The 12,827-nt window shown below is 40.2% G+C and overlaps 1 protein-coding gene across 1 annotated transcript; it reads left to right on the top strand.

Annotated features, from left to right (window-relative positions):
- The first annotated feature begins 1,930 nt into the window (after positions 1 to 1,930).
- Positions 1,931 to 8,856, top strand: nop16 (NOP16 nucleolar protein homolog (yeast)). Its single transcript, XM_071910338.2, has 5 exons — positions 1,931 to 2,103; positions 3,115 to 3,223; positions 4,300 to 4,366; positions 6,164 to 6,270; positions 7,808 to 8,856. The coding sequence occupies exons 1-5, from the start codon at positions 1,997 to 1,999 to the stop codon at positions 7,934 to 7,936; spliced, it is 519 nt and encodes a 172-aa protein (XP_071766439.1). The 5' UTR covers positions 1,931 to 1,996; the 3' UTR covers positions 7,937 to 8,856.
- The last annotated feature ends 3,971 nt before the right edge of the window (positions 8,857 to 12,827 follow it).

Genomic DNA, 12,827 nt, shown 5'->3' with positions numbered 1-12,827 from the left:
ATTATAAGTTATTATGTTATTAGGCTATATTAAGTTATTATTATATGTTAATCATTAGCCTCTAGTCTAATATTATAATCATTATGTAATAATAATATAATGATTATATTTCATATTTGATTATAGATGTAGGCCTATTCATATTTTATAATAAAATATGAAATAATAAAATCGGATAAGTCGTTCTTCTTCATCATCATCATCATCATCATCATCATCATCATCATCTTATGAATGGCGAATGGCATCCATAGTATTTTACATTACCGCCATCTACTGCCATCTGCTACTACCATCATTGCTGCTGTGACACCCGAATTTCCCCTAGGGGATCAATAAAGTACATCTTATCTTATCAACTTAAGTAAAAGTAAAATTACTACAAGTAGACTACACAAAATTTACTCAATTACAGTAATGTGAGTAAATGTAATTAGTTATTTCCACCCTTGGTGATTTTGATAAAAACATGTAGGCCTACATACTAATACTAATACATATATTATACGGTGATTAGGCCTACAGAATGCACATTAACATACTAACATGCAGTTATTGTACTGTGAGCATCAGCCTGATATGTATTTGAAGCTTGCATTGTCTTATTATATCTATTATTACTATTATCTAAAGAGAAGTCCAGCTGTTTAAGAGGAAAAGGTGAATGTGCAGTTTGTCAGTGGAAGATATTTTCAGTCCCAGACAGACATCTAGAGGAAACCTGCTGCAGCTGCAGGTTCATGTTTCACCCCGGATCTGGAAACAGGCACCTGAGACCAGAGGTGAGACCGAGTCAACTCTGCTCCAGTCCCAAGTCAGTCTCAGGTCTTGAGGCACAAGTCTCAAGTCAAGTCCCAAGTCTAAATGTAGATTACCGAGTCCAAGTCAAGTCCATGTCATTAATGTCAAGTCTCAAGTCTAAGTGTAGAACAGCAAGTCAAGTCAGAACAAATCAAGAGTCCAGTATCAATTTAATATCTTAAAGAAAACTAAATATCTAAGACTTTTCAATGCAATATGGTTTTAATAGGATAAAAACTTGGTAAGAGCATCATGAGTTTGATTTCTATAATAAATAAATAGAGGGCATTTTGAATGTAAAGGAAAACATATTTCATTTCTTTTAAATCTTGGGTCTCGATCTCTGACCCTAACATGAAAACAATGTTAGGAATCCCTTTTCTTAAGTAATATCCAAGCAAAACTGTTTTCATATGAAAAGCTGTCCACAAACTAAAACTACACCAGATTATAATAAAAATGTCAGGTTCGAGTCTTTATGTGGGCCAATCACAACCAAACATCAATATATCAACATTTGGGCCTTGGACATGTATACCAGATTTCAATACGTTTGTTCAACCTGATTAATATAAACTTTTGTCATCAAATCTATAACTTGTAGAAAAAGATCACAGTTTTAATCCCATTTGAACTGGATCAGCTCCGTGTGGCTGGAAGCAGAGAGGACATCATCATCATCATCATCATCATCATCATCATCATCATCATCATCATCATCATCATCATATCAATCACTTGAATCTCACATAACAGGTTAACAAAAAGCAGTTTTGTCAGAAATGACAGAACTGCCTGTAAAAACAATAAGACACCATTTCCTTTGTTTTGTTTTTCTGTTCCAGTGTTAAAACCATGGCACTCTTGTTTTCTTATTTTTTGTATTTTCAACATTTAGGCCTATTGTAATTTTCAGAGTATATATTTTAGTTTTTTAAATAAATATATCTAAAGTATATTTGTGATTTAAAAAAATATATTTTCCATTTATATTTGTCTTTTCAAAATTATTTTCCAGGTTCCTACTGCACTGTATGTTTTGAAGATATTGTCCATGCAGAAAGGTTAAAGGTGAAAAGAAGGCGTGGCCTCTGACCACATGATCGGACCACGTGCTTCCTCCACTTCCTGGTTGCGCACGTTGTCTTTTTCACCAACAAGCTTCGCCGTGCTGTGAACGCTGAGCTAAGTAAACATGCCGAAAGCCAAGAAATCAAGCAGAAGAAAGAAGTTTGATTACAACCAGGACAGGAAGAAACTGAAGATGAAGTTCCTGAAAAAACAAGCGCCGAGGATTGAAAAGTAAGTGCGAAAAGAGGATCAGTTAGCATTGTAAGCTAATGTTGCTAGCATGATACCCATATAGCACACGACAACAGAGGCTTAGCTACCTATAACGCATATATAACTGATATATAAGGTGTAGTGATACATTATAAATAACTGACACTCACCTGACATCGTATATGACTCTTCACCTGAATGCCAGCATGAAAGCATTCACGCTAGTTCTGCTTAACCGAAATTGCAAGTTAGATAAGACATATATTCTATAAAAATATGTGATACATTTTTATATTGTATGCCTTTACCTGACTCTTATCCATGTTGACTTACCTTGAGTGAGCAGGCAAGTGTTCATTTAGCCCCGATACGTGCCCTTCTCTCACATTGAGAGAGCCAGAGTCCAAACTTCATTCAAAAACATGGAAGTTTAATGTTATGCTGTTTCTCAGGAAAGGTACATTCCCCATAAAACATGACTGAAGATCTCTGTGGTGTCGTTAGGACCCACTCTTCAAATCGGCATGTATATAAGCCACCAAGATGCACTTATTTCAATAAAATGACAACTTTTATAACTGCGAACCAGTTCTAAAAGTTGACATTTTATTGAAATAAAGTGCTGATTGGTGGATTCTGTATATGCCGAATTGATGAGTGGTTCCTATCAATCTGAAAAACGTATTTAGACATAGTGTAATGCTTCACTATTGGCTGGTCTTTGGTGCCAGGTGATGTCACCACCTGTTGTACTCTATAGAAGGTGACAGCACCTGGCACCAAAGACCAGTCAATAGCAGATGGCAATTTCAGTAGCATGATTTTTACCATTAGATGTCAAGCTTGACACAGATTTGGGTTTGGGGTTTAGTTAACATGATAGCGCTCTTTGTTTTCCATTGGTCTAATAAAACAATTTTTGCCTGTTCTAACAGAAACGCCTTGGTGTATTTGGTAGATACCATTGTGTCCAAACAGCCCTCGCTTACCCATGTGACCTGTTCGTCTCTAACAAGTCCTCACTCTCAGTTCACAGATCCGAAATGCTTGGGACAACAGGAAGTCTATGGCCAGGAACTTGGGGGAGATGGGTCTGACGTTTGACCCTAACCGCGCTCTGCCAATAAAGAAACAGAAAGTAAGTAGCCGTCGTAGATTTTGTTTTTGTTTTCATGTGCTTCAGCCCTGCAGTTACATTTTTGGAGAGTTGCACGTAAGTTACAGCAGCACCGTAAAGACGTACGGCGTCGCCACGGTGACACTTTGATGCCGAAGTATAAATCAGCCTTAAGTGTCTTGCTCAAGAGTTCCTTAGCAGCAGCTGGCATTAGTCCTGCCTTCACTTTCCATGCCCACATTCACCCCCCAGTAATATTTTGTTTTTATTTTAATGATACAGTGACTTATGAATGCTAATAAATGGAGAAACATGTTGTTAGCATAATAAAGATCCCTATCTTAGCTTTTTCATTCTTGGTTCTCTAGCCTTCACTCTTCTTCGCTGCTGTAATGACCCACTTTCCCCTCGGGGATCAATAAAGTCAATCTGATCTTGTACGCAGGCCAGCGGCTTGTTTTGCAGCGGTCTGAGACAAGGTCTGCTGTTGTTATGACTTATGAAGACGAGCGGCACATAAACGATAGATTCATCTCTCCCTCCTCTGGGCTCAGGGTCGAGGACAGCTGTCCTTGTCGTTTCCTCAAATGACGACACTGACAAAAAAAAAGTCACATTTTACACCCATCTCATCACATTAGAGCAGGAGATGTTTGGTTTGTGGGAAAACATGTTCAACAGCCCCGGGCTTGAATCTATTAACCCACAATCCAACAGCAGTGTCTGGTGAGCTGCCATGTATTTCAGTGATACTCAACCTTTTTCATATCAAGGACCCCTAATTTAGTCCACATTAGGGCCACGGACCCCCATTTGATGAGATTTTGTCTCTTGGACCCAAATCTGAGAATATCTTTATTGTTAGATATGATTTTGTCTGTATTGTAGGTAGAGAGATAACAGAGAAACTATGATCAAACTGGTAATTCTTCTACATTCTCTATACTTCTTGTAAATGAAATAATGGTGAAGTTTAACCATTCACCAGTTTGTTGGGGACCCCCTGGAACCCCCCCTCAGGGACCCTTGGTGGTCCCTGGACCCCACGTTGAGAACCACTGATGTATTTCATAATGTGTTTCTGTCCTCATGTTCAGGTCCAAGCTGCGGAGAGAGAAACTAAAGCTGCCGACGATATCGTGACGAAGCCATACGTTCTCAACCGTAAGACCTTTTCTGTTTGTTTTAAGACTTAAATACTGTGTAGTAATTAGTGGTTTCTTTTGTCCTCCAGGTGATATTTGCTAACACACACTTGTTGTACTGAAGGAAAAACAGGCCTTTTCTTTGTTTCCCTTTGCTTTCGCTCAGCGTCACGACTCTTCTCTCTCTCTCTCGCCACTTTGACAGCTGCTCTGCATTGCTTCCAGTAATCATTTGATTTAATTCATTTGGGCACTCGATATGTTTGCCTAATTTCCACCTAATTAGACCAGCAATTTGACTGAAAGCAATATTTCACTTTTATAGCTCTGCTCTGCTTTCCTGCTGTCAAACCAGCAATGAATGGCTTTTTTTCCCCTCAGCTCTCAATGTTGGTAACTGCATAAGGGACAGATTTATTTCCTGAACAGTGTAGTCTGAGGCACAGAATGAAATATTACCTTCATCTACTTAAAAGTTTTGTGTAGCTGTGTTAGAAGTCAGAGTTTTAGCTTAGGGTTTCAAACTGGAAACAAGTGATCCTGTCGTCCGCCATGAATAATGCAGGCACTTCTTGGGCCAATCATTAACAAGATGCATCGTCCCTTCAAGTTTCATCAGTATCGGTGGTGTAGCAGCTATGGGCTTTCAAAGTTTGAAATGTTGACCTTTTAAACTACAGAAGAACAGTGACAAAATGCATTGTTCCTCCAAGTCTCGTCAATATCAGACCGGTTTTATCTTAGATATTACTTTTGAAAAAATGTTGACCTTTATAATTATAGTGCCCTCATTAGGTCAAGGACTAGTGCCAAGATGCATCAGCCCTCCAAGTTCAGTCAAAATTGGACCATTGGTGTCGCAGTTGTGACCTTTCAAATTTAGAAATTTTGCACTTCAACTATAGCGCCCCCATCAGAACAATTGGTGTAATTTTGTTAACACCAGAACATGGTGCTAAAATAAAGAGGTGCTGACTAGGAGTTCCCAAAGTGACCAGTATTGATGGTTGACCATTCATGAACTCATAGAGCGGGCTAATTTTCTACTAAAGTGAAGCGTCACTTGAAAGCTTTCAAGATTTGAATTAAGGCTGATTATCAAATGCAAGAACAGCAAGTCGATACTTGAGACCTTGTGGAGAAAGATCTTCCCAAGTCTTCTTGGAGAGAACGATCTTCTCATGAAAGAGAACAGAGACGCTTCCTTTAATTCTCCCAGCTGTTACGACCATCTCTGTACTGTAGACTACGGTGCTGCTCGTTCTTGCAATGCATCTTGGGGCTTTCTAGGGCTGCAACTAACGATTATTTTCATTGTCGATTAATCTGTCGATTATTTTCTCGATTAATCGATTAGTTGTTTGGTCTATAAAATGTCAGAAAATGGTGAAAAATGTCGATCAGTGTTTCCCAAAGCCCAAGATGACGTCCTCAAATGTCTTGTTTTGTCCACAACCCAAAGATATTCAGTTTACTGTCATAGAGGAGTAAAGAAACCAGAAAATATTCACATTTAAGAAGCTGGAATCAGAGAATTTTGACTTATTTTTCTTAAGAAATTACTCAAACCGATTAATCGATTATCAAAATAGTTGGCGATTTAATTTAATAGTTGACAACTAATCGATTAATCGTTGCAGCTCTAGGGCTTTCCATTCGTTTTTGTAGGTCAAGTCACCATCTCCGTCCTTTTGTTCTTTTGTTTTGGAATCGCGCTTCGGTGGTTAGATATTACGTGAAAAGCGTCATGGAGGACGTATTGAGAAAGAGCCTCAGTCTCTGGTTTGTCATTGTGTGTTTCTGTGGTTTTGAGCAGAGCTGGAGGAGGTGGCCAGTCGTCCGGAGAAAGACACCAAGACGTTGTCCTCAGACCTGATCGAGTACGTTCAGTACATGGTCAGAGAACACAACGACGACTACAAGGTAAGACGACCGGCATGTGCCACAATGACCCAGAACTGGAGGGTTAATCCTTGTCCAGTGGGAAACTTTACCAGAGATGTCATTTATCAGTTCAGTTCTTTCCTTCTTTCTCCCTTCTTTCTAATTTATTTATCAATCTAGGTGTTTATTAATCAATCACTTTTCTACCAAATTTGTTTGTCTTTGTTTGTTTAAATTTATCTACTGACTGACTTCATATTTACTGATGGACTAACTTGACTTAGTATTTAAAGTACTCGTCTGCTTTCTGGATGCTTGAGAGAAGCCGAGGTTCCCTGCAAATGCCTCTAGGTGGCAGCGTCATCAAGACTGAGCCAGTGAGCCAGGAGTCGAGCTGCATGTCTGCTGTTGTTTTTGTGGCTTTGAGGCGTTTTAGGACACATCACACACACACACACACACACACACACACACACACACACACACACACACACACACACCCCGTTCATTACCAATAGAGATTCCTGTTTTCCTGCTTTTCCCCTGTTGTTTTGTCCTGATCATGACCCGGAAACACCCGTTTGCTATGAAAACAACTTGACTTCGCGGGAATGTTTGTTTTCTCTCTGCAGTTTGCATGCTGGTCAGAACTAGACTGAGCTGTGTGTGTGATTGACAGGCAGGTAGGGACGCCTCCTCGCAGAGAGCTGTCCTGATTGGTTGTTAAGATCCGGGTGCCCTGAGATTTTGGAGTGGCTGGTTTTAGGGCCTGGGACAGCTGCAGAGACCGGATTTTTTTCTCAGAGTTTGTTTCAAAAGTAACATAAGAGTGTCCCATAACAAAATCAGCACCTAGACTACATGACCTAACATAGCTACATTAAAATTATCTGATTTGTATTCATACTTATTTCATACTCATTACTGTAAAACTTCAGCTGACTAAATGAATCGTCTCGTGAGAAAAAGATGAAAAACTTTGTATTGTCTTGATGAATTTGAATTTGTGTGTGTATATAAAGTTTACTTTTATTTTGAAGTCTAAAAGAAACAAAAGGTTCTCAACCTTTTTCATATCATGGACCCCTAATTTAGTCCACATTAGAGCCACAGACCCCCATTTGATGAGATTTCGTCTCTGGGACCCAAATCTGAGAATATTTTTATTGTCAGATATGATTTTGTCCAGAACTCCATGACTATCTGTATTGTAGGTAGAGCAATAACAGAGAAACTATGATCCAATTAGTCAGTCTTCTACATTGTTCTTGTAAATGAAATAATGAAGTTTAACAATTCATCAATTTGCTGGGGACCCCCTGGAATGCCCTCAAGGACCCCTGGTGGTCCCCGGACCCCACGTTGAGAACCACCGATATAGAGCAGAGTTTCAACTGCTGGATTCCAAAATTTACATGCCACTTAACCATTTTATTTTACCTGCCAAATTGAGTTTTGGAGTAGGGAGGAACCTTTTTTTTTTAAAAGCTGGTTTGAAATCCACCGCAGCCCCAAAACGTCGCAGCAGCATTTGTCTTAACGGTGACCCGACTTCTTCCCGGTCTTCTTCCCGCAGGCCATGGCCAGAGACGAGAAGAACTACTACCAGGACACTCCCAAGCAGATCAAGAGGAAAATCAACGAGTACAAGCGCTGCCATTCGGAGCACTTCGACGCCTTCGTGAAGTCGCTAGCCGCTCAGTAGCCAATGAGACGACACGGGGATCGAGCCCGGTGCGGACTCTGCGTCGCTTCAGAGGGGAAATGTTTCTGTTTCCTGCGCCGCCCGATTCTCCGTCCTTCCTTCTCATTCTGGTGTGGAGAATCCTGTCGGCAGCAGTGCAGGCAGACTGTGACAAAAGCCCAAAAACTTCCATCATCAGAATTACACACAAATACAGGAGGGGCCGAAAATGTGGAGGGTGAAGCCCAGATGCTGTGACACACTTATCCGTCACCATGCTGTATTATGAAGCTTATGAAGGATTTCAGGTGTTTTTGGACATTCAACTCCCGTTCATTTCCTTCGTCAAATGATTTCCTGGTTTAATGTGTTTTTCCATTTTTGTTTCCTGCATATTGTCCCGATCCCATCATTGTATATGTGCCACTTCTGTTGATTGAGGTGTAGTTTTTTTTTTTTTTATGTATCATTCAAAGACCTTGAAGCCCCATTTAGCAGATACGTTTCTTTCTAGGATGAAAAGTATTTTGGACACATAAAGTTCTGCTGTTTCACTGTCTTTCCTATGTCGTCCTGATCATCATATTCCTGACTTGGGGTCGAATGCATCTGATGGAAGTTCATTCACTTTGAATTCATCTCTGTAAAGTTTTTGTGTTGAAAATGTGTATTTGTTACACTTAAATGTGTAGAAAATGCCGTTCTTAACCCGGTTACTCAGCTAACCCGGTTTTGGGTGGATGCATGTAAACGTCAGAACTGGGTTAGAAGAACCTGGTTAAGATTGTATTCCAATTATGAGAAACCAGGTTAACATGCCTGGTTTAGTCCCATATTAAACTGGTTACTGTGGAATGGAAACATCTTACTCTTTTCACTTTTGGTTTTCACTGTCGGTACAAAAACGATGCATTATGGGTACATTTTAATGTTAAAAAACATGGGGTATGTTGAGCCACACCTTGTTTCCATACAATACAAACAAAATGAATCCTGATTATCGATTTAGGAAGAATATTAATTTCTGTGAATGGTGAGTCAAGTAAAAAAAAAAAAAAAGTTATTTTGCTATGTCAGGATGTTTATCATTGTGAACGTCATCATTCTTGTGTTTACATGGAAGTAGATACAATTTCAGGCTTTATTCTGTATTGATTTAAGGCTTTATACAATTCAATATGAGGTCGGAAACTGTGAAACAGTTTTTTCAAAATAGCTGTGGGGTAAAATGTGCCACTAGTTCCCTGGGGCAAGTTTAGCCAATGGCTCAGCTTACCCCAATCTAATTGCATGTACATCTTATTAAAATGTAGTTAATTCAAACCCATATGTGCTCAAGTGATATTGTCTAATATTACAAACTCGGATATCATGATGCTTTGAGACTACAAACACAAAACAAACTCTCTGGAGGATCAGAGAGCACAGCTGAGGAAGAGCTGGGAGGAAAGTTGATTTGATCAGCTGCAGCAGAAGAGAAAATGGAGAGAACAAAATTTAAGAGATATATTGAGAAAACTAAGTACCATGAAGAGGTTGGCACACAAACACACTGTTGTGTTGAGCCAAGTTGTGCATTATCTTTCTGAAAATAGGAGAAATTGTCACCGTGACATTGTTGAAGTAAACAAGTAATGTTGTTAGGATGTGATTCTCAGAAGAGGCAGGATGGAGAGACAGTTTGTTTGCCCCTGCAAGCTGGAAAGAACAAAAATAAAGTTTTTGAGCTGTGTACCATTGGATGTACTAAACTACTAAAACTATTAGCTACAAAAAATGCTTTAATTTCTACAGATGACCAACAACTTTTGTTATAAATCATTTTTGTTTGAAATAATGATTTATTTTTCCGTAGTAGAACAAAATATGTTTACCCTGTTCTCCGTTTACATTTTCCATTACTATTGGGAACATAATGTCTTTCCCCTGTATTACAAGAAAGCTGCTATTCCTCAGTCAAATAGGCAATATTCTGTTAGCTGGTTTATTCGTGGCAACAGAGACTCAGTCGCAGGGTATCAGAGGTTCATGTAAACAGATTAACCTGAATAACACCTAAACTGGAGTGTGGCCAATAGCCGGAAGTTGATGTTGTAATTCTGTCATATCAGTAAACACACTTGTTCAGTTTAATCTCAGAGCAGCTGAGCCTCGGGATGCTGGAACTGAACTCTGCACGCAGTTTACAGCAACATGAATGCATCACAGGTCAGTTGTGATGCATTTATGGCGGTGAGAGAAACTGGAATTTGTCATAACAAGGGACTTCGCCCCCCACTCCACCCCACCCCACCCGTTTCAGTGACCTCATTGAAACTACCAGTTCCTACTGACTCAAGCAGGCAAAAGCATGTCTTCCCTCCCACTGATATATATAATCTGTCTTTCTATCGCTGTAGTACTTGGACCCACAGACAATATTGGCTCCAGAGTCAGCTGTCGGTTGAAATGGCGAGCTCCGCTGCCTCTTGCAGCTAACAAACTGTTTGTCAAAATATCTCCAAAACAGCCAGTCTGTGAAAACAATACGGAGAGCGACCTACGTATTTCTCTCCACGGCCCAGAAAGCAGCAGCACCGCACCGTTTCCACTCTCACTTCCACACTGGATCGTCTTCTACCGAACACTAACTGTTTACAATCTGACCTGACCGTCCAGAACTAGATCACTCCGCCAGGAACCGCCTTTTCACCCCACAGCGGTCTGTGCTGCGGCAAAGAAAAATAGTTCAGCAACTTCCTGATTAGTGAAAGTAAAGCACCTACAAACGGCTTTTTTTGGAGATATTTTGACAGTTTGGACTCATTGTTAGCGGCAAGAGGCAGCGGAGCTTGTAAATGCAAAGTTTTACTTCACCCGTTGTGGGTCAAAATGAATAAGCAAGGTTCAAGAGTCTTCTGTGGATTCTTTATTCAGACATGCATGGTTCAGTTCAGTGTTCCAAACAAGCAACAAAGAAGTGACAAAGACAGGAGTTTAGGATCCACTTATATAGGTTGAAGTAAACAAAACTATAAATCTTGGCCCATAGCCAAACCTACTTGGCTCAAAACCAACCCACCAGTTCGGACTTCTAATTGCGTATCCACCTATAGAATCACTCAAAACCACACATAACCATATATAGTACACGTACACGCATACATGCACTGATTACATCATTATGGTACGAAGAGAAGAAAAGACACTCTACTCTGAGAACAAAGAACAGAGTGTGTTATTCATATAAAAAGCACAATATTCATTTTATTTCTTACAAGCTCGCTGCTTCAACTGACAGCTGCCTGGAGACAATACTGTCTGTGGGTCCAAGTCCTACAGGGATGGAGAGACTCATTATATATAGGTCCAAACTCACCGAACTTATCCTTTTAACGACTTAACAACAGAAGCGAGTTTTGACTGCTAGCGACGAACATCCTACATCACTTACTGAGACGGATCCTTCTCACAGGTGCTTAGAGAATTCAAATGGCAGCCATGAGGTCACTGGTGGAGGCGCTTAAAATAACTGACAACACTGCTTACAGTTTCTTCTACATGCACAGAGTCTTTATTATTATTTTGCTCAGCTTGTAGTCTGAAAATACATTCAACATCATGTCGCCTACGGAACATTTATGAACACTGTACACACTGGTTCAGCTGAATATGCACATGGGCCCGACTTCATGGGTCTGCATCCGTCTAGTTTCTATTTTAACACAGAATCCCTTGTCAGGAGTAGGCTATCACTGTACAAAATAAAGCAAGGGATGGGAGACATTGTGGTGAAAATGTGTCGTTTGCAACATCAAGTGTTGTAACCGGAGTGAATACAGCTTCTAAAACACTGTACAGAGAAAATGGTCTATATACATGATTTCCTCTGTGTTCCTTCAGCTATGGTGCAGCACCTCAGCAAAAAATAGATTAAATGTGAAGTAACTGTAGTCCTGATGGATAGAGCGTTTTTGTATGATTAAATATTCACAGTAAAACATCTTTAGCACTGAAACCAAGCACCAATTCTGCATGAGATTACAGAGGAAACACAGTGAGGTCAGAAAACTGGGAGTTATGGCGTTGTAAGTAAGAGGTAGTGTGCAATATGACAGCAAAAAAAAAACCCTGGTGACGAAGACACATACATATTCCACAAGCATTGCGAATAATTCGATCAAATTCATCTAACAACACCCTGCTCAGAGAATATGCAGCGGCGAATGAAACATGGCACTGGTTTGGCACACAGGCTGAACTGGTCCTCTGTGGTTTGGCAGGTCGACCTCAAGCCCAGGGCAGGAAAGTCAGACTTGAATCCATCGGCCACAGCGGCCAGTGGATCCCAAAAACTTTCACTTTCAATATTTTACCAGCCAAAATGCTTTTTAGAAGGAAACCAGCCACATGCTAAAATGTACCCACATTTGGCTGCTGTTCAGTAACCTACATCACAGTTCGGTTGTAGGCAAAGTCAACCTCTTTACTGTTTTTTTTTTTCCTCTTCAGAGAATCTGCTACACCGGTCAACAGCAAAACAATAGTTTGACCTAGTTCTCCTCTGTCGACCCTATCTGCTCTCATCAATCATTCACAGCCTCGTTTCACTGAGCGACTTGAAGTGGCCACCGAGTCACATGGCTGACCATGAAAACATCCGAACACCGAACTGAGAACACAGAGGAGCTCCACCAAGCAGACTGCAGACACATGAGACATATCAGTGATGGGTTTCATTACGCTGTTAGCCAGGTCACTCTGAAAAAGATGAATATTGCTGTTGTTGGTCGGAAAAACTCATATCTCCAAAATGTCAACTTTTCAAGAAGTAAAGGTGATGATAAACAGGCAAATTTTGAGAGCAAGGTTTCAACATCGACCTATCAGAGACAAGAAAATTGGTCAGGTGATCTGTCCTCAGCCCAAAATA

The sequence above is a fragment of the Centroberyx gerrardi genome, chromosome 11 (assembly GCF_048128805.1).
Source record: "Centroberyx gerrardi isolate f3 chromosome 11, fCenGer3.hap1.cur.20231027, whole genome shotgun sequence".
In the NCBI taxonomy this organism is placed as follows: Eukaryota; Metazoa; Chordata; class Actinopteri; order Beryciformes; family Berycidae; genus Centroberyx; species Centroberyx gerrardi.
This window is presented reverse-complemented; position numbering and strand designations above follow the sequence as displayed.